The sequence below is a fragment of the Marmota flaviventris genome, chromosome 12, assembly GCF_047511675.1.
Source record: "Marmota flaviventris isolate mMarFla1 chromosome 12, mMarFla1.hap1, whole genome shotgun sequence".
Classification (NCBI taxonomy): Eukaryota; Metazoa; Chordata; class Mammalia; order Rodentia; family Sciuridae; genus Marmota; species Marmota flaviventris.
Genome location: NC_092509.1, coordinates 40,559,471 through 40,582,569, shown reverse-complemented (window position 1 = coordinate 40,582,569; position 23,099 = coordinate 40,559,471). Strand labels below are relative to the sequence as shown.

Below are 23,099 nucleotides of genomic sequence, written 5' to 3'. Positions count from 1 at the left end.
ATATTACCAAGGGTCCGGGAACCGGCCAGCCTTGGGGCCGCCAGACACACCTCTTAAGCCGGCGAGCCGGGGGACGTGGAGGGAGCGAGACCGGGGGAATTGGAGGGAGTGAGGCCAGGAGAGGAGGACGCATTTCCAGAGGCCGAGTTCCTGCCACCCTAGCCTGCGACTCCCGGTAGTCGCTTAAGGCCCAGGCCGTGGGGCGACTCCGCACCTCCCTAAGCTGCGGATCTGCTTCCAGGGCAGAGGGAAGAGGCGGCGACGGGGCGGGGCTGGGGCGGCGGGGCGGGGCGGGGGCTGCAGCGGGGGCGGGCGCGCCGGCGGGGGCGGGCGCGAGCATCCTCTAGCCGCACCGCACCGTACCTAGCCGCGCCAGCGGAGGGCCGCGCCCACGTCCTCCCGGCTGCCTGGCGCGCACCCGCGTGTCCCTGGCCTGAACCGGAACCGCTTGCCGAAGCCGCCGCTGCCGTTGGAACACCGGGCGCCGACAGCGAAGCGCGGGGGGTGGAGGCGGCCTGCGCGGCGCCGCCCGCCATGGCCGCGGCGGGGTGAGCTCCGCACGGCGGCCGCAGTCGCGCGCGGACCTGAGCGCTCCTCCGCCGCGGACAGGCCGGCCGGGCTCGGGCGGGCGCGCACGGAGGCCGAGGAGAGCCGGTGCCGCCGCCCGCTCGTCGCCGCCGCCGCCGCCCGCTCGTCGCCGCCGCCGCCCATGGCGAGGCCCCGCCGCCGCCGCCGCTGCTAGCCCGGCGGCCGGCCGCGGCTTCCGCCCCCTCCCGCGGCGGCGGCGGGCGGGCCTCCCTCCACGCCCCCGCGCCCCGCACGGGGGACCGGGAAGAAGGCGAAAGCAGCAGGAATCGGGGGGCAGCCGAAGATGGGGAACACTACCTCGTGCTGCGTGTCGTCCAGCCCCAAGCTCCGGAGGAATGCCCACTCCCGGCTGGAGTCCTATCGGCCCGACACGGACCTGAGCCGTGAGGACACGGGCTGCAACCTGCAGCACATCAGCGACCGGGAGAACATCGACGGTGAGCGCGGGCGGCGGCCCCGCGGAGTCCCTTTCCGCAGCCCCGCACCCCACCCGCTGCGCCTCGGCGCCCTGCTGCACAGCCCGCGTCCGCGCGTCCGGGCTGCTTCGGCTCTCAGCCCGTCTCCGTCACCGGTGCTGTCTGGCTCTTGGTCGGCGCCCGGGCGCTCGGTTCCCGCAGCCTCCGAGCTGCCCTCAAGCTTTCCCAAGTGAGCGGCCGGGGAAACTTTGCCAGCCGTGGCTCGGAGTCCTGGCGGGGCCGAGCTGGCGGAGGCTTGTGTGCAGGTCGCGAGGTGACGGGAACTACGTCCTTGTCCAGACCTGAGCGGCCAGGGCGGCGGCTGAGAGCCGGGGTTCCAGGTGCTGACAGAATGTAGCCTGAGGCCAAGTTAGGCGCCGGGGGTGGAAGAGGGAAGGAGTAGACGAGCCTTGGCGTAACTGAGAAGCGAATTTCTATTTTAAAATTATGGACCTCAGTTATCCGAGTCGGTATCCCAGACACTTTCCAGTCGACTCCACTGGGCTGCCCCCTATCCCTAATGCCGTTAAGAATGAAAATTATATCTATTTCAGGGGGAAAAAAAGTATGGTTGCAGTCAAATAACGTTACCCGAAATGCTTTTAAGAAGATTGTCCTGCGGCTTTGGGTTAAGTCTCCTAGTTTTTGCGTAGACTTGAGTTACAGTCCTATGAATTTGATTCATCTGGGTAACGTTTGGTTTGGCCTAGAATTTGTGTCAGAGGAAAAAAAAAGTTAAAGGACTCATTACTGAATCTGATAATATTTATCTTATGGTTGTGCAGTATCCTTGTTAGTACTGTTTTATCAGGTCTATGAATAGCTACATAAAATACAGTTTACATAGTTTTCAACTTTAAAATATTTGAAGTTAGAAATATATTTTTATGAAAACTTGATTTTTCTTTTTTTTTTTTTAACCCTTAAATCCTCTTACAGTTAAAATCTAGTTGGACTAACCTGAAAAAGTTTCTTGTGAATGAATTGACAAAACTCTCTTAATTCATTCTTGTTGATTAGATGGGGCATTCCCTGAAATGTGGAAAGCCATATTTAAATTACTGAAAGAATTAATTTTCTCACTGTTTGGCTTCTGCTAATTTCTTCTAAATGGTAATTTCATCTTAGGATGGCAAGTTTATTAAATAAATACCATACATAGACTAATAATACAACATTTGGTTTATAATAGGTTCTTAGTAAATTCTAGTTCCATGTCTTTTTTATTGTTGTTACTTTAGCTGTCCATTATCTTAGCTTATTCTTTAGATGTCTTTGAACGACAGCATTCTTTATTTTGGTATTTATATGCGGTAAAGCATCTAGAAGGATATTAAGGCCAGAACTGCTATAGCCCCAAGCATTTAATAAACGTCTAACATTTAATAAAGTTTCAGTATTATATTTTAAAGGAAACAGGGAATGAATGAGTTTATTATAGGAAGTTGTTAACACTAGTCCTGCACAATTTCGACAGGCAACAACATTTGAAAATATTCTTTTCTTTATGTTGTGCACTAATATTTGATGGATGCCTTGTTTTAAACAGTAGATTAAAAAAAAAAAAAGAAAAATGAAAACAAAAGTTTTCACATTTCTAAGAGCCAAGCTGCATATTATTAATATGGACTATAGCAATGAAGGGGTGTGTGTGAGTGTAGCATGTAACTGTAACCACCTATTTGGCACTAAGGCTAGAAGGATTTTGCCAGTGGACAATGCAGTACTATGGTGTGTTTTTTCATTTGAAAGAAATCTAAGTTTCAGGCATCCATCATATTTTTAGAGAAATTTTGGAAGATTTCAACTTTTTGGGGGGTGGTGGTGGTAGTGGGGATAGAAACCAGGGTGCTTTTACCACTGAGATACATCCCTAGTCCTTTTTATTTTTTATTTTGAGGGTCTCTCTAAGTTGGTTAGTTGCTGAGGCTGGCCTTGTATTTGGGTTCCTCCTCCCTCAGCCTCCTGGGATTATAAGTGTGTGGTTCCACACCTTGCTACCAACTATTGTTTTACAGATTTGGGATTGTTTGAGAGTGCAGAGGGCAGGTTAAGATAGTTTCTAATTTATGTTTGTAGTATCATTTCATCTTGTGAGCTAATACTGGCTCATTTGATGATGCTAGTTTAAACTCAAATTTTAAGTTACCATTTAAATAATGTTCTGTCTCTCAGATTCAGATACTACTCCAAGACTTATCTGACTGGCAGTTCTTAACATTGATTTTATTACCTTTTAGTTTTTTCAGCATTGGTTTTCATTCGACAGGAAATCTAGGGCTGGACTTTAGTATTAATATGTTTATTTAAAGCTGTCCAAGAAATTCTAAGATGCATCTGGGTTTGAGAATCATTGATTGGAAGTGTTATCTGCTGTTCAGAGGTATTTTAGTAGATGTTCTTGTGATGTCAGAGACTGGGAGAAGAGGACAGATTTGTTTAGGTTAAGTAATTCATTTATGTATGTGTACCTGTGTACGTACACTATGTGTCAACATATACCTATATTTGTCAATTTGTATTGGAGTTTCTGAGTTCCAGTTGGCCCTCTGTATCATGAGGTTTCATAATTGTGGGTTCATCCAACTGCAGATGAAATAGTCCAAAAAATTTTGTGTCTGTATTGAATACATATAAACTTTTTCATTATTACCTGAACATACTGAATTAAGACTATTTGCTATAGTACTTATATTGTATTCAGTATTATAGGGATGATTTAAAGTAAATGGGAAGATGTGTGTAGGTTATATGCAAATATTAGGCATTTTATATAAGGGGCTTAAGCATTCATAAATTTTGTTTCCTGCTGGGGTCCTGGAACCAGTGTTCTGCAATTATTGAGGGATGACTGTATATTGACTATTAGATTATTAGTTAACATTGTAATACTACATCTCAAAAATTCTCAATTCCAGTATAATAAAAAACTGAAGTGGGACTAGGGATATAGCTCAGAGGTGGAGCACTTGCCACCCATGCGTAAGGACCTGTGTTCAATCTCCAGTACCAAACAACCCCCACCCCAGACAAACAAAAACAAAACAAAACAAAAACAAACAAAAAACCCTGAAGTGCTCAAGTATCTTATATTCTGGAAAACATGTCAGGCACCTACCAGTATTGAAAGGTTCAGGGTTCATGGGTCTTCTATGATAGTTTAGTTTCTTTAAATCACAGAGATACAATACGTATCTGTTTTCCCCACCTCACCCTAGACACAAAAAGGGGTGATATGTGTCCCATAGAATTTCAGTGACTGTCTGGGTAGATAGATTTCTGTGATAATACAGCAACTTGCTGAGTCTTTGTACTCAGTATATGTTAGTGTTAGATTATTTGTTTCTGAAATTTTATTAGACTCATCTGTTTCCCAGCTGTTATTTTTTATAAAGTCATGCAGAGTTTTAGAAACAAGATGATCACTTAACAGTGACATTAATAACTGGGACATGCATGCATTTCATAGTCTGTTCTGGATGCTACTCTTAAGTGCTTGGCTTCTGTTCAGGAGTTCACAATTACCCTATGGGTAATATTATCATTATTGTAAGACAAAGAAATGAGGCATAGAGAGGAGAAATGAGTTGCCCAAAGTCACGTAGCTGAGAAATGGCAAGTGTTACTTGACCAGCTGTTATACACTGTTTAGCCTGGGGTTGTCTTTTGGGATAGAGTGTTTCTTGTCATTGTATTTACCATAGTTTCTTTTTCTTTCTTTCTTTTTTTTTTTTTTTTTTCTGTTAGTACCAGGGATTGAACCCAGGGGCCTTAACCACTGGGCAACATTCCCAGCCCTTTTTCATATTTTATTTGAGACTAAGTTGGTTAGTTGCTGAGGCTGGCCTTGTATTTGGTTTCCTCCTCCCTCAGCCTCCTGGGATTACAGGTGTGTGATACCACCATCTCACTAAGTTGCTTAGGGCCTCACTAAGGGGCTGAGGCTATCTTTGAATTTGGAATCCTCTTGCCTCAGCCTCATGAGCTGCTGGGATTATAGGCATGTACATGTGTACCAGGTTTACCCATGGTTTTTTAAAGAAAAAAATTTATTTGTCTGCAACAGTTATTCAGTCTAGACTTCCATGATTAGATGGGAGGACACTAGGGGTGAATGAAAGAGACTTTAAAATGTGATGAGGTCAAATAAATCAGGATTACTGGAACATCTGTACCATAGTGTCTTTTTGGAGTTTTGCTTTGAAGTGATTGAAGGCAACTGCATCCTTTTATAACTTGCCTGCCATCCTTGACAACTCAATTTCTGCCTCATTCCCAGATCCAATCTGCTAGGAAAGCAGCACTCTCTGCCTTCAGAATATATCTAGAATCTGATTGCTTCTTAAAACCTCTCCAGACCTAGGGTAGTGTTCAATTCTGGCAATCTCCCTAAATCCTTGTTTGCACCCTTGCCCTCTGCAGTCTGCTCTCTTTATATCAGCCTTTGAGTTTGAGATTTAATTGAAACTCAGACATATCATTTTTCTGTACAAAAAATTTCAGTGACTTTGTAGCTCAGTGGTGGAGCACTTGCTTCACATGTGTGAGGCACTGGGTTTGATTCTCAGCACCACATAAATATAAAGAAAGATATTATGTCCATCTACAACTTAAACAAAAATTGCAGCAACTTCTTATGATACATCCCTTTGTGATTTTCCTGCCCTCTTACTTGCTGGCTCAATCCAGCCATACTAGCCTTCTTTTGTACATCTCTTTTTTTTTTTTGGACTAGGGATTGAAACCCAGGGTGCTTAGCCACTGAGCCACATTTCCAGCCTTTTCATGTTTTAGAAACAGTGTCTCACCTCAGAAAGTTGTTGAGGCTGGCTTTGAATTTGCGATCCTCCTGCCTCAGCCTCCCAAGCCACTAGGATTGCAGGCATGTACCACCATGCCTGGCTCAACCTTTTCTGCACTGTTCTTGAACATACTAGACACACCACCACTCCTGGGCCTTTGCACTATTGTTCTGATGGGACTGTTCTCTGTGTATACTCTTAGCTAAAGTCCTCACTGCCTTCAGTCTTGGTTTTAAGTCTCACTTTTTAGCAAGGCTATCTGAGTTACTTCACTTAACATCCCTCCTGCCACCCCACAGCAATCCTACTATGCATTTTCCACACTACTGTTTTCTGATTTACTGAATCAGCGTATGATATAATTGTTAAGTATATGCATGTATAATAACAGCTTTTCTCACCGATTAGAATGGAAGTTCCAATAGTATTTTTTTTGTTGTTCACTGGTATAATCCAAATGACTACAAAATGCCTGATTACTTGAAAATGCTCTTAAGTGTTGAATGAACTAGTGATATCTGAGTCAGCACAACATGATGTGCATTTATTAGGTGAGGGAGAAATGGGGGGGTGGGGAAGTGGTAGTGAACAGGACTTTAATAATGAAACTAAGGGTAGATATCAAACTTTTTGGTTTTGTTTCCATTTTAACCTGAGAGGTAGCAGAGAGAGGGTAAAGCTCTGAAAATGAAACTTAAGAAAGGTTTTAATGACTTCTCCTTACCCTCCAAACCCAAGCCATAACTGAAAGGAAAGCATGGCTAATGGGAATATGTTTAACAATCTGAAATGTTGGGTCTTTTTTCCTTGTCTCTTCCAGTGAATAACTTTAGCTATAGTATTCTTTTAGGACAAAGTGAGGCTCAAATTCTTAACCAGAAAACACTAGATGAACATATGCAATTATGAACATAGCCTCATCCTCATGTTGCTTTTCTAATATTTAATGTGAAGTATTGCAGGATATATAGCAAAATGGTACTTTATCTAGGGAAGCTGGAAGCCTAAGGGACTCATTCTAAGAATTGGAAAGACAGCTGGAAAAAGTACATTTGCTTTTATAAGGGTAGGACATATATATACACACATATATACATATATACACACACATATATATTATTTATTTATTTTAATTGTAGTTGGACACAATACCTTTATTTTATTTAATTTTGTGTGGTGCTAAGGATCGAACCCAGTGCCTTTCGTATGCTAGGCGAGCGCTCTACTGCTGAGCCCCAGCCCCAGGCTCAGCCCATAGGGGTAGGACATTGAAGGAACAATTTTAAGTGTCTCTTATAGTGTTAGCTTGAACATTGCTCTTGGTTTTTTTTGAGTATCTGTATTAACCTCATGTTTTCAGTGTTCTTTTTGTTGAGTCTTGTCTTAAAACTAGTCCTGATGGGTAAAACCATACCTGCAGACTTTCACTGAAGGGCATTAGCCTCAGTGCATACAAGATGTGAGATGAGACTTAGGACTCATTACATACTAGCAGTGTATAGACATATGTTTTAAAAATTTGCCCAGGGAGTTGTTCTTCATAACATTGGTGATGATTCCATGACCACTCTGTTTCCATTTACTTATTTTTCTCTTTAATTTAGAAACTGGGAGTCATTTGCTCCTATACCCTCATTCAGATAGTAAAACTGAGTCTCAGAGAGATGCAGTCTCTTGCTTAGGTCACATAGATCATGGGTTGAATTTGCAGTGTGTTAATTCTGGTTCAGGAACTAATTACTTTACCTATATTATCTTTTTTACTCTTAACATTTTTCTCCCCATTCTAGAGCAGAAATTGAGCCTTAAGAGATTAAGATTAAGAAATTTGTTCAGGGTTCCACAACTTGTTAGTAGCAGTTAATCTGCCATCTTGTGTGAAAGCTCCATGCCTCAGTTAACTTGTGACAGCAAACTAGGAATGGATCCATGTCTAGAATACAAACCTCCTGGTGTGTGGCCTGCTTATAGCTTTAAGAGGATCCCAATCAGGCCTATTTGCTTTTGGCTAGCTCTACTTTGTGGTTAGGATTTTTACTTTTCACCCTGCTTTTTGAGAGGAGTGATGATTCTATAATTTTATGGATTGTTAGATTTTGTTAGCCTCTTCTACAAAACTGTCCCTATCATTTTAAATAGATGGATGCTTTTACATTTCTGGCATAATCTTTGTGCTGTGAAACTAGCATAAAGATTAAATTCATTCATACCCAGGAAGGGGCAAAACCAAAAGGAAAAAATAATGAGGTACATACAGGTCATGTGAGTGACTTTGGTATTCTGTTTTAGTTTCTCAGGGTCAGAGATTTTAGCTTCAAGTGTGTCATGTTGGAGTACTTTTAAGACAGTGATGTCTTTCACAAGAGGGCTGTTGACAATATCATACTTGTCATAGTTCAAAGTATGGATTCTTTAATTTTTCAACATTTAGGTAAGAAGGATAAGTCTACAGCATTAAAAGTTGATGTAAGCCCCCCTAGTACTTTCAGTATCATTTCCAGCTAGTAGCTGGAAGAAAGGCTAGAGTTCACTCTCCCTGAAGCATTTCTCATCTTGACATGTTGAGGATTTTTGTTGCTAAGGGTCTTGGTGAGGAGACCATTTCTTCTCCGTGTTCTGAGATCCAACATTATTCTATTCTGTCGTTCCTGAAGAGCAAAGAAGAGGCCCGAGGAGGGTAAATTCAGAGAGGAGTCTCTTCAGGGGGTTTATAGTGCATGCGCACAGCTCCATAAAGTATGGCTGTAGGCAAAGGGCAAGAGCCTAATAATTGGAAGACTGGCATTCCAGATGTGGCTCCTCCTTTAACTGTACCTCCATCCTGATGTGCCTCACTCTCTTCTTCTGCTTAAAAAAATGTGCTTAACTGCCTTGCCTTACATCCTGAAGTGGTATGCAAGAATCAAAATGAGGCCAAAATGCTTAATAAACCCAAAACACTAGATGAATGTATGTCATTATGAACATGGCACCTATACTGACTTTCTTGTATTATTATTTTTGTATTTTGTGAAGTATGTACCAAGATCTACAACCAATTGTTTTGAATTATCCATACCCAGAGAAGCTAGGAGCCCAAGGGACCTATCTTAACAAAGACATCAGCGTGACATTGAAGGCAGTACTGAAGCATAGAGCTTGTTAGAGCTGGGAAGGGTGAGGTTATATAGAGCTGTATGACCTTTGAATGAGAATCTTACTGGCTGTAGAATTTGGAATAGAAATACCTTTCATTCTAGCACTTATTCCTTTTCTGAGTTGTATCTTTCCAAAGTCAAAATGTGATACACACAGTGACGAGTATGTGAGAAAGCTTCTTCCTGGCTCTTGGGGATGAGGAAGCATACCTAGACAGTTTGTTGACTGTGTCATAAGAGCCATGCACCCTTAGATGGAAGGTGAAGTTGGAGCTTGCTTTTTTCCTTTATTTCCCAGTGCTGGGAGTTGAACCCAGGGTTTCCTGTGTGCTACTCAAGCACTCTACCATTGAGCCACATCCCCAGTCCCGAGACGACTACTTCTTCTTCTTCTTTTTTTTTTTTTAAAGAAAATTCTTCTAAGAATGGGATTTGGAGCTGTGCATAAATCTACCTTATGTGTGTAATATTTGATTATTATGTGTATGTAATAATAAATAACAATATTAATAGCAATAATAAAATATCACAATATTATACATAATATTGCACATAATATTAAATGTAAATTTTGTTAAATTAAAATATTACTGTCAATAAAGGGGAGATGATGGACTGAAAAAAATAAGCGCAGTCTTGAGTAGGGGCCGTCTGTGTTAATTTCTTTTATGAAACAGTCTATTTGTCTTAGATCTACAGTTGAAGAGACCACACAGAAGACATCAAACTCAACTTTTCTTTCCCTTGTTTTTTAATCTACTTAAGCCATTTATAGCTGTTGCTGTGGTTCTCTTACTTCTTCTAGGGACTTCTTTTGCTCTCTGCTATCTTGAGAAAGGGGGTCTGCTGAAGCTAAAATTGAATATTGCCACTCTGACAATGCTCATATTGGTATATTCCTGCATTCAGCAAGATTTTGCCTGAAAAGTCTCTTATGAGGTTGCTTTTTAAATACAGAAATGGAAAAATCTTAAAATCTTTTTTTTCACCTTTCACAGAATATTGACATGCCATACATTTGTTTTGACTTTGTAAAGAATTACATTTTTTTAAAAAAAAATTGTGGTTAAAAATTGGCCTGAAGAAATTCTGTAAAGGGAGTTCTGAAATGTTTGGTCAATGCTAATGTCTCTAGGCTAAGTGTCTAGTCTTCCATGAATGTACTACTGTGGTTAAAAATGATTTCTGCTGATGACTGGGTGCAGTGGCACATTCCTGTAATCCCAGTGGTTTTGGAGGCTGAAGGTGGAGGATTGTGAGTTTGGGGCCAGCCTCAGCAATTTAGTGAGGAGGCCCTGAGCAACTCAGTGAGATCCTATCTCTAAATAAATTCAAAAAAGGGCTGGGGATGTGGCTCAGTGGTTATGTGCCCCTGGGTTCAAGGCCCAGTTACCCCCCCACCCCGAAAAAAAAAAAAAAAGATTTTTGCTCTGATGATATAGTTCAGTGGTAAAAGTACTTGACTAACATGTGAGGTTCTGGATTTGATTTTCATTCCTGAGAAAAAGAGATTTCGAACCTGGTTTTATTGCTTTTAGACATGTTACTTAGGATATATAATTTTAATTCCTGGGTAATTATTTTGCGATCTTTGTCCCTTTGTCAAGATGTGTAGTGGGGCTTCATTGGATGTGTGATAGACTTGAGTGTCATGTTCAGCAATGATATAACAGCGTCTGTAAGACATGACAGCTGGCTCCTGGTACTGAGAGAAATACAGCTGGGGTACACTAAAGATAATTGTTATACAATTACATCTGTGCCAGTTTGCTTTGTGAGCCTTGTAGCAGTCTTAATTGGGTGGTGAAATGCAAGTCACTTCTATTTTAGATATCTCTGATTATAGACCTCTGACTCTGAAGGATGAATAGGAAATACTCTGCATGGGAGTTCATGTATATTATAGACATATGTGGCACAACCCTGAGTTTCGAGCTTAAAACATTTTAAAAGCAAGGGTTTTACTTTGGATGAATTCTTCTGTTCTTGGTGGGCAAAAAGGGAAAAGAAAAATTATTAAAAATTCTTGTTTATATTTGGAAAAACTCCTTTCAAAATTTACTGTTAATCTAGAATCAGTGCATGGATGAGTAGGGTAAGAGATCCTGTTTTTTGCCTTTCAAGAAAAAATTGCACTCCAAATTTAGAATTTTGCCCATTAATTATTATTAGGAGTTCAGGATTTTAATTGACTTTCAGGATTATGCTATTTCAGTAAGCATAATTACAGTTATCCTTTAAATTATCTGTGGTGGTAGTGGTAGTTGTTATTATTTTTTCTTTCTTTCTGCCCCACCCCCCCCCCCCCCCAACCAATGTTACTGGGGATTGAACCTAGGAGTATTCTGCCTCTGAGCTACATCTGCAGTCGTTGTAAAATTTTATTTTGAGATAGGGCTCACTAAGTTGCCCAGGCTGGCTTGGAACTTGCCATCCTCCTGCTTCAGCATCACAAGTAGCTGGGATTACAGGAGTGTGCCACCATGCCTGACTCTTTGGTTCTTGTAATAGGTTTTTTAAAAAAAGTTTGTTTTTTTTTTTAAGTTGGACGCAATACATTTATTTGTTTGTTTGTTTATTTATTTATATTGATGCTAAGGCTCAAACCCAGCACCTTGCACATGCTGGGTGAGTGCTCTACCACTGAGCCACAACCGCAGCCCATTATAATAGGTTTTTATATGTGAATATAGACTATGTGTGATTCTTAAAGGTGCAGGTCTTCTTGTTCCCAGTCTGTGTCCCTTGCCAAAGTTCAGGATGAGAAAGAAGTCATGATGATGTCTGTGTTTTAATACAGTTTCAAAAATTTCTAATTCACAAATTCACCAAGAATTATTTTCACTTACAACATTACTTTTGTCAATTTATTTTTCCACGGCATTTTTTTTCTCAAGGCATGTGTAAATGATGACCGTTTTTTGAATATGTAGTGCTTGTTGCTCTTTTGTTTGGAAAGTGTTAATAAATGGTTTATGTAATATCAAGAGTTTGCTTTGAGTGTTCTGAAAGCCAGTTTTGTTATTAAAGAGATACGAGTTGCTTATTCACTTTCTTTTAGCATATGTTTGATTGTTTCATTTTTCTATGAGATTAGTTTGATGTCTAATTTTCCCTTTCTTTTTTTGTGGTAGGAAGTCTGGAGGAAGCCTAGAAAAGTTGATACAGTTAACCCTCCATATCTGTGGTTTAAAAATTGTGTCTGTACTGAACATGTACAGACTTGTTTTGTGTCATTATTCCCCAAGTAATACAGTGAAACAACTATTTAGATTGTAGTAGGTATTATAAGTAACCTAGAAGTGATTTTAGAGTGTACAGGAGGATGTGTGTAGGTTATATGCAAATACTGTGCCATTTTATATAAAGGACTTGAACATCTTGGATTTTAGTATCCCTGGGGATCCTGCAACCAAACCTTCTTAGATACCAAAGGATGACTGTATTCAGAAGAGGGTGCCTTGGGCATGGCTGGTATCACTTTAGGTCTGTAATCCCAGCTATTTGGGATTCTGAGGCTGGAGGATCACAAATTCAAGGCCAGCCTTGGCAATTTAGCAAGACCCTATCTCAAAACAAAGGTCTGTTGATGTAGCTTGATGGTAAAGCTCCCCTTGATTTAGTCCTCAGTACCTGGGAGGTATTGGGGGGAGGTGACCTTGGGCATTAACCATATGGGCATAAATCCAAGGGACAGGAACATGTTCTTTCTTCATATATTCTGTGGAAGATTGTGTCTGACAGGCTACATACCTTAAGCACCCTGTGTACTCTGCAAGTACAGTTGGCTCTTTATAGAGTTCTCTTCTGAAGCAGGAAAATACTACTGGGTAACTCACTTCATGAAACCATGCAGGCTCTGGATGTTGGAAATAGAAGATGTGGACAAAGAGTATGAGGAGATGTGATGGCATTCCTGGGAGGAGATGAGTCAGGGAGGACCCAAATGTAAGACTTAACACAACTGGGAAAACCCACAAAGCCCCCAGAGGGTGGAAGTAGGTGGTCAGTAGTGGGGTGGTGCTTTTATTCTTGGTGAGGTTTGTTTGCCAAGAATGACTTCAGCTGGAAAGCAAGCATGGTGACAATTTTCAGAGTCAGTTAGATGGTCTTGCAGGTTCCTGAGAACCTCGGACGTAAAACCAGGAAATGGGCTATTGGAACAAAAATTTTCTTTTCTTTCCTAAATTTTCTGAGAGGAATATTTGTTGGAGTGTGAACTGAGTGTTTTGAGAATGAAACTTATTCTTGTGTCCAGAATATTATAGGACGGCATAATGACAGGAGTAAAAGGAAAGAATGGAGGGGTTTGCAAAAAGAAGAAGGTTGACCAAAGTGAGAATCAGAGAAAAGAGTATGTGTAGTTGAATGAGCTTGGTAAAGCAGCTTGTAGAAGACAGTCTTTGGTCTGTTCATTGGTGCAGGATGGTTTAATGCAACCTTATTCTTCCAACAAGTCTCCTGTGTCCTCATACAGTAATTTGCACCTTCACTTTGGACATGGAAGGTTGATATTAAAGGCACTGAATATGTGCTTTTCCACATGCCATTTATTTCTGGCTTTAATTTTAATTTTAGTGTGATTTGGAATGTGTTAAACTACAATATGGATGTCCGCTGGAGGAGGATTCTCTGTAAATTGACTATACACATTTTAGTGTTCTATTCCTGAAAGTAATTTTCTTTCTTTTTTTTTTAAGAGAGAGAATTTTTTAATATTTATTTTTCAGTTTTTGGTGGACACAACAACATTCTTATTTTATTTTTATCTGGTGCTGAGGATCAAACTCAGCGCCCCATGCATGCCAGGCGAGCGCGTTACCGCTTGAGCCACATCCCCAGCCCCTGAAAGTAATTTTTGTAAGTGGATTTCTGTCTTGATTAGTCATTAGTCATGTGAAAGTCTATTTGCTGAGTCTAGTTTCTTCATGTGAAATTCAGGGTCGCTTTCAGTAGAGCAGGAATAAGATGAAGCTATAGCAGAGTTTCTCAATCTCAGCTCTATTGACATTTTTTTTTGGTTGTTTGGGGCTGTCTTGTCCACTGTAGGATGTTTAGCAACTTCCCACTTATAGCCCCAACCTCAGTCGTCGTGACAATAAAAAATTTCCCTGGTGGGGACAAATTCCTCTAATCCCTTTGAGAATGAGTGAGTGACAGGCTCTAGGATTCAAGGTAAAGAAACTACTTCAGTAGAGTGACTTCCTAAAGGTTCTTCTTTGCATTTGTCACTCTTACATATTCAAGGTCTCAGGGAGTACTTCACAGACTCTGGGTTGCACTTTTTCAGGGCACTAATAACTTCTGATTTTGTTGGGAATGATGCCCTACTTCAATTCTATAAAGGATTGCATTGTTTATTTCAACTCATTAGAACCAACATCAGTATTCAAAGAAAATACATTGCCTTGCAGTTCTCACAGTGAATGATGGGGTAGTATTCTTTGTGCATGTGAATTATGATTTCTTTACTGAGATTCATAAGTCACTTAAGTTCTCTTATACCTTCTCTTCTCCCACTTTTGGTGCAGTATATCATAGTGAAAGAGTGGTATATTTTTCTTCTTTAAGTCTGCAGTTTTATTTTTCATTTCAGTTTTAAAATTAGCTAGTTGTCTGTTTTTGTTTTGTTTTGTTTTATAGTACTCAGCAATGGATTTTCCTTTTGAGAATCTGTTCTGATGAGGAACATAGAGAAGGAATGACTAAGAAGTCTGTGAAGCTCTGATCTGACTACATTTTCTGGTAGTAACTTTGACTTGATTCAAGGGCTCAGTGCAATTTTATATTTTTGTGGACCTTTCAAAGTCACTTCAACTGCAGTGTGGTGAACTGGCCTCCTGAGACTGGTGGTGAATAGAACCGATGTTTGACTCAGAGATCTAGTGTTTATTTAAGGACATCTTTAGTAGAAAACTTTGTGGGAGGGGCTGGATAGCCCTTGTGTTATTCTCTGTTGCATCATTGCATTCTTAAGGAAAAAAAAATAGAGATGAGTCTATTTAAACAATTTTAAGAGTTAGTTTCTTTAAGCACATTGCTGCTGGGTTGAGGAAATGCTAATATGGGTTTCTGGAGACTGAGATCTAGAAATTCAAATCTGGATTTGCAGCTTGCCGAGGTCAAGGGAGCTCTGAAGAAGGTGGTAGTATAGTATTCTTGACAATTACGTATTGCCTCCAAGAATATTCAAACCAAAAATGTCAGTTCCTTAAAAGTGACCGTTTTATAAATTATACAATTGGAAATGATTTTTGAAGTTGGAGATGTTTTCCAAGGGCCTGAGGTTTGAAAGTGTGTTGTCAATTTATGCTTTGTCTATGTAGCACATAACATTTGTTAGGAAAGTTATCATTATGGAAGTGCAGCGAGTCATTAAAAAGGTGGTTTTCAACATGCCTGTTAACAGAACACGGAGGAAACTGGGTGGCTTGGCCTTAGGCACTTGGATTAAAAATACACCTGGAAGAAAGAGTGGGTAACCAAGTGATTGGCATTGTGACTGCTAAGGCAATTTTCCATGTGTGTAGAATCAGTTAGTAGCTTATTTGGAATCATGACAATGATCCTCTTCTTGTTCATATGGCACAACTGTAAGTGACAAGGAAGATGAACTCTTCAGAGGGAGTTACTCCTGCAGAAGCAGCCTCACCTTGGTTATTTTCTGTCCTCTTTTTATTCCAAAGTGACCTGGAATATTGTTTTTAGAGTGGATCTGACATTTAAATAAACCCAGTACAAGCCTGATTCTATGAAATATGAGGTCTCTCAGGGCAGGTCTGGCCTTACCCAAGTTTAAATATGTTTTTTAGTTCTTTCATCTGTTTTTTCAAATGCATATAATCTGGAAAGTGCACAAAATGAAAATGCAGCAAAACATTATATAGTACTTACACAGTGGTGCTTAGTAGTTTGTGAAGGGACCAGAGCTATACTCTGGAAACAGGGAAAATTATGATTATGGAACATTCAAAAATTTCAAGTGTATAAAACCATTGGAACAATGTTAGCAGAAGTTGAACAGGTAACTAGTTAATCATTAGGTTATTATATGTAAGGGAGTATGAGATCACATTTTCTTAATAAACATCAGTGTTCTCTTGATGAATGTCTTCAAGCTAAACATCTAAGGAGCCATTCTTGTATACAGTGTTGTGGTTCTGTTTAGCTGTTTAGCTGAGAGTAATCACTGAGGTAGATCTAAGTTAGCTATGTTGTTTTGTTTGCTTCTTTTAAGATTATTGATTTACGATGTTTTGGCCTTCAGTTTACTTGTTTTATTCCATTTAAGTCTTTATCCAGAGTATGTGTCTCGTTACTTTTTTTTTTTTTTTTTTTTAAATGATATTAATGCTGATGTTGAGGCCATTGTGTGAGCTGGCTGTGACTGAAAAACTGATTGCAAAGCTGTATTTAAATTTTTTGTCAGAGTTCAAAAAGGTGATAGTTCTTTTGTTTGGATATCTTCCTATAAAGAAGTTACATAAGCAAAATGCTAATACTGTAAGGAACTAGACAAGCTAGGAAGTTAGTAGAATTCCTTTCCTTTTAAACTATCATTTCTGTTGAGTGGTTACATTTCATATGTGGAAGTGTTTCTAGATTATGTTTTCCTCAACCACAGAGAAGCTGTTAGAAAATAGAGTTCAGTAGGTATGTGTTGCTGAGAGAGGATACCATTGCCTGTGATGACTAGGCTTAGAGCCAAGGCCAATGTAGGTGGTCCACAGATATGTGAACCCTGAGGAAGGGGACACTATTTAGAAATATGAGAATTTGATGCCCCCAGGTTCAGTTCTTCAGTAGGTCAACAAATTGTTTAGTACAAGTACTAAATTTCAGGCTCCCTGCTGGGTGCTGGGAACATAAAAATCAATATCATTTGGGCCTTGTCCTTAAGGACCTAATTGTTTACCAGGGGAGACACATATGCAAATAAATGATTACAGTACTGTGTACAGAGGTGAAGGAGGCCAGAGTGACTACCTATCTGTGCCCCGGGTAATGAAGGAATGTGTTCAATGAAAATTTGTAAGACAGTATGATGCATGAGGCCATGAAAAGTGGGTGAGAAAGAGGCAGGTAAGTACCACCAGGGGGGATATTTGCTTCCGAAAGATTTTTTCCTTCTTTTCTGAGATGAGGGTCTCAGTATGTTGCCCAGCCTGGTCTCCAACTCCTAGGGTCAAATGATCATCCTTTTTCAGACTCCTGACGAGCAGGAACTACAGGTTGGCACACCCATGCATGGCTTTATTAAATTTGTTTAGTGGCTTAGTTCCCAAACATGTTTTGCAGTGAATTAGACTTATTTAATGATATAACCATTATGATTATTTGTTGGAGAGTCGATTTCATGATGATAGGTACATGTTGGATTTTCTTTTAATTTCCCATATATTCTGGATTCTGGAAACTGATCAAAGTCATAGGGTGGAACATAGAATTGATGTCTTTAGAATTGTAAAAAGTGTTATTTTTGTGAGTATAAGAAAAGTGTTCATAGAATCATAGAATGTTCATACCTCAAGGAACATAGAAACCCTCATTTTACAGTTAAGAGAACTGAGCTGCTAAGAAGAGTTGTTCCTCAGCATCACCCATCTAATTCATTGGCAGCTCTAGTCTGAGAGCAAGTCTCCTGACATTGGAATCAGAGCTCTTACTGTAATAGGCTCCACCTCTTTTTAAACTGGTTTCCACAGCATGGTTAAATATCTTCAAGAAGAAATTGGCCCATATTAATGTTATATGTGATGTTAATCCTAGGAAGAACTAAGTTTTAGAGAAGTTATGGGCTGTGTAACAAATCACCCCAACACTTAGTAGCCTAAAACAATATTAATTATCTCTTAGTTTCTGTGGGTCTGGACTCCAGGTAAAGCTTACTTGGGAGCCTCTGGCTGATGGTGTCTTTTGAGCTGTCAGCTGGGGCTGTAATCATCTTAAGACTCAAGCAGGGGTGATTCTGCTTGCTTTCAAGCTTACTTACATGGCTGTTGCAGGTACCATGTGCACAGGGACTCTTGACTTGGAGACATCATTTTTTTTTCCCCTCCCCTCATCGGCCTTTCATAGACCAGCAAACAACAAGGCTTCAACCAGGCCACGTGATTCAAGGGAGAACAAGGCACCTACCTCCCATTGAGGGAAGTCTTATAAGCCCCAAATTGACATTCCACCATGCTCTTTGTTAGAGTCAAGTCACTAAAGTCCAGGCCACACTTCAAGGGGATGGTATTATATCTATAGAGTGTGAATACCAGGAGATGTATGGGAGGTCATCTTGGAGGCTGCCCATGAAAAGCACTAATTAAGATTCTGTTGGTCATATGTAACAGAAGCCCACTAAAACTAACTTGAGCACACAGGTGGGGAGCGGAGAGAGGAGTTGTTATGTATGATAAATTTCTATGGAGACCAAGGGCAGGAAGCCTGAATCTCATAAGGAATTGGAGAAGGGAGTTGGACAGCCTGTAGAAACTGAGGCAGCTATCTCCTTTAGTATCTTAATTTTAAATTCTATCAGTTTTAGTTGGTTTTATCTTTTTCTGTGTCTTGAGCTTACCTTTTTGTAATTCTTTATCAAATAGTTTTCTTTGCCTGTACGTGGTGGAAATAGCTCCCAACATTGTTAGTTCTAGGACCTCAAAAATTGACTGGAATCCCTGTGACCCAGTAGAGAGGATTGAGTTGACGGCCCAGTTAACGGGATGGCTCCTCTGTGAAAGGTGTCCAGTTGGATGTGGACAGGGTGGAGGATGAGGTCAAGGGTATGCCTGGGAGTACAGGAACTTTACTTTTGTTTGCTGTGGAGAATGGATAAGGGGGAGGAGGTTGATGAATGATCTGTAGAAGTAGATTTTAGAGAAGAGCATTTGCAATGATTTTCTCATGTATGTGTTTTTTAAAACCATATTTTACTTTCCCTAAGGAATTGCAAAGTATACTAGAGATAAGATGAAAAGCAAGGTTATCTGTATTAAGAAATTTAAAAAAAAAAAAATGTCTGTGGGGGCTGGGGATATGGCTTAGTGCTAGAGTGCTTGCCTAGCATGCATGAGGCCCTGGATTCAATCCCAGTGCTCGGGGGTCAAGTCTCTGAGACTTTTGTAATCTTGAAAGCTGGAAACCATATTGGTTATTAAAGTTACTATTTTTCTTTCTCAAGTTGTCCTATATAAATTTCATCTTTATTCACATTTAAAAAAATGTTTTTATGTTGTGAACATCTGTCAGCTTTCCCATCTTAGATTTTTTTTTAAGCAGTAACTTTAAATAAAATAAGCATTTCTGTTCTAAAACTGCCCATTTTGTGTCTTCATAGAGTTTTTCTTTTGGTTTTAATTGTCTTCAATAAATTATAGAGATGTAGAAAGGATTTTCATTGTCTTTTTGCATGTTGGTTTATTTTTATTTAAAAATGATGCATACTCTGATTTAGCTGCAAGAAATTTTTTATTATAAAGATAGAAACCAAGACCCTTTCGTTAGAGGTATATAGGTATATTTCTTTTTGCTTTGTAGATAAATCAGATTAATTTGCTTTGTAGATAAATTAGATTAATTTTGTGAAACCTAATTGTAAAGACAATTCACAGATTGCATGGTGTTTTGTTCCTTGGAATTTGATTTGAGCAGTCCACTAATAGCATTGATGAATACAGGTTAGTATGTGGGAAATATGTAAGTTTGTACATTTTTTTTTTTTCTTCAGTGCTGGGGATAGAACCTACATACATACTAGGCAAATGCCCTACCACTGAGCTGTATCCCCAGTTCAGACTTGTACATTTTTAATACGTTGTTTTGTTAAAATCCAGTTTTAAAAAGTGAAATTGGCATAGTGGTCTCCGGGAATTACCAAGCAATGGAAAGCCCTGTTGGACAACCTGCAGGCTCCTGTGTTAGGGAAGCTGGTAGTGTATGCTGTTGGAGAAAGCAAGGAAGATAGATGTGGGAAGATAGATGTGGAGACCAGAAGAATGCTTCAGCAAATTTTGCTGGGCAGTATTTTTTGGGAAAAATCCATTCCCACTATTTAACCTAGTAACATATTATTTACCTTGTATTCCACTATTGTGGATTTTGTTTTGGCAGTAATGCTGCTGTTCACTGTTAGAACCAGGTAGAGCGAAAAAGACTGTGTATACTGAAGTCACAGGGATCTTTGCAAAGATGCAACAACTTTCCTTGGCTTCTTGTTAATTGCTTCTTGAGCCGTTCTCTTTTCTTTTTAAATTTTTTATTAGTTGCTCAAAACATTACAATGATCTTGACATATCATACATTTGATTCAAATGGGGTATTTTTCCACGTGTTCAGATTGCAGTATCACATTGGTTATAGGCCACTTTTATATATATAGCCATACTAGTGTCTGTTGTATTCTGCTACTCTTCCTATCCTCCCCTCCCCTCCCCTCCCATCACCTCACTCTAACCAATCCAATCTACTGTGACACATTCCCCCCGCCCACACCATCTTATATGTAATTTTGCATAACAATGAGGGCCTCCTTCCATCTTCTGTGCAATTCCCCTTCTCTCTCCCATTCCCACGCACCTCTCTTCCCTATTTAATGGTAATCTTCTTCTCATGCTCTTCCTCCTTGCTCTGTTTTGAGTCGCCCCCTTTATATCAAAGAAGACATTTGGCATTTGGTTTTTAGGGATTGGCTAGCTTCACTTAGCATAATCTGCTCTAATGCCATCCATTTCCCTGCAAATGCCATGATTTTGTTATTTTTTAGTGCTGAGTAATATTCCATTGTGTATAAATGCCACATTTTTTTATCCATTCATCTATTGAAGGGCATCTGGGTTGGTTCCACAGTCTAGCTATTGTGAATTGTGCTGCTATGAACATTGATGTAGCTGTGTTCCTGTAGTATGCTCTTTTAAGGTCTTTTGGGTATAGTTCGAGAAGGGGAATAGCTGGGTCAAATGGTGGTTCCATTCCCAGCTTTCCAAGGAATCTCCATACTGCTTTCCAAATTGGCTGCACCAATTTGCAGTCCCACCAGCAATGTACAAGTGTACCCTTTTCCCCACATCCTCGCCAGCACTTGTTATTGTTTGACTTCATAATGAGCTGTTCTCTTTAATCTGTTCTTATAATTCTGTCTCTTTCCTTAAGGAATGTGGAGATGATCTTGTCACTGCCCTGCTTATAATCCCCACTTGGCTCCAGTTATGTTTAGAGCACTACACAAACTCCTTCCCAGGGCTCCCAGTCATTGGTGTTTGCCGGCTGCTGCCAGCCAGGTAAACCTTTCTCATATAGTGACTCAGCCACTAGGGCCTTCTTGAGGTCCTTTCTCAAGGTAACACATCTGACCTTTTCTCTGGGTATGTACATGTTATTTCTTCTATTATGTACCCTCTTCTGAGAGATCATTACCTGACTGGCTCCTGGGCATCCTATGCCGTCTTCTTAGGGGTCTTTCCCTAAAAATGTGATCCAGAAGCCTTTGCTCCAGTCTCATCAGTCTCTTATTACTTTTTTTTTTTTTTTATTATACAGTGTTTACCACAGTCTGGCATTATCTTATTATTATTTTTGCCTATTTCTTGTGTGTTCCTTGATCACCCCACCCTGATTATAAACTTAGTCACAATAGGAACTATGTTTGTCTTACCCATCATGATATTCCCATTACCTAGAATTGTACCTGACTAATAGTAGGTACTCAGTAAAAGTTGAATGAAAAGAGGTACTACATTTACTTAGCATCTAACTTTTCTTCGTGTTTGTGTTTCTTTTTTTTTTTTTTTAATTTTTTATTGTTGGTTGTTCAAAACATTACAAATTTCTTGACATATCATATTCCACACTTTGATTCAAGTGGGTTATGAACTCCCACCTTCACCCCATACACAGATTGCAGAATCACATCAGTTACACATCCATTGATTTACATATTGCCATACTAGTGTCTGTTGTGCTCCGCTGCCTTTCCCATCCTCCCCCCTCCCCCCTCCGTGTTTGTGTTTCTTGACCCTTGGCATTTTCAAAGAGCACAGGCCAGTTATTTTGTAAAATATCCCTCAATTTGGATTTGTCTAATGTTTCCTCTTGATTCAATTCTAATTATGCATTTTATCAGGAATATTACAGTAGAGATGCATCATATCAAGAGATGCATGCTCCTTGTTTAATCCTGCACTGCTGATGTTTACTTTGAATTAAGTGGTTAAGATGTAATATCTGCTAACTTCTTCAATGTGGTGTTGCTGTGTTTTCCTTCGTAATTAGAAAATAACTTGTGGGGAATTTGAGACTATGTAACTATTTCTACTTCTTATCAAATGTTCACTTATTAGTTTTATTATCCTTCCATAATAGCCTGTTCCATATTTTTTAGTAGGCATTTGGTAGTAAGGAAGAGCTGTTTCTTATAGTTTAAATATTCTTTAGTATGGATTCGTGGATTCTTATTGCCTTCAACAAGTTGTATTGTGTTCTTTCTATCTTATTGCGGCTCAGATTGTCCCAAATTTGGCTGGTGAAAGCCTCTTCATATTATTTCTTCTTCAGGCTGTTGCTATCTTTTCCTTGAGTACTTCCTTAGTTCTGGGAGGATATTTGCTCTTTAGAAATTCTTTCTCTCTTGGTTTAGGAAAAAAAAATGCTACCCCCCATTAAGAAATGGATGCAATATTTTCCTTTTATATGACATCATAGTAACATAAAGTCAATCTTGGTGCCTGAAAATGTGACCTTAAGCAAGGCTTTCTATTTATTTATTTTTGCAATACTGGGGATTGACTCCATAAATGCTTTATCACTGAGCTACATCCGCAGCCCTGTCTTATTTTGAGACAGGGTCTTGTTAAATTGCCTAGAAGGGCCTTGAGATCCTTCTGTCCTAGCTCCCTGAGTTTCTGGGATTATTGATTTGTGCCACCATACCTGGCTCATTTATTTATTTTTTAAAACCTACATGATTTTGCTTACTGTTTTTGTGAAGTCAAAAAGCAGCAGCATATCTATTTGCAGCCCAGGGACAAAATCATGTGATAAATGGTCAACATTATTTATTGAGTACTTCAAGGGCATGAAGCATTGTTCTGTAGCTAGAAAGAATAACAAAGTAAAGTAGAAGAGAACACATA

General features: G+C 40.0%; 1 protein-coding gene across 1 annotated transcript in view; it reads left to right on the top strand.

Moving 5' to 3' along the window:
* Positions 1 to 756: 756 nt before the first annotated feature.
* The window catches only part of Ccny (cyclin Y), a 217,834-nt gene continuing 195,491 nt past the window's right edge, over positions 757 to 23,099 (top strand). Inside the window, exon 1 of the mRNA XM_027928482.2 lies at positions 757 to 1,025. Coding sequence (XP_027784283.1) covers positions 872 to 1,025 — 154 coding nt within the window. The 5' untranslated portion in view covers positions 757 to 871. The remainder of the gene's footprint in view (positions 1,026 to 23,099) is intronic.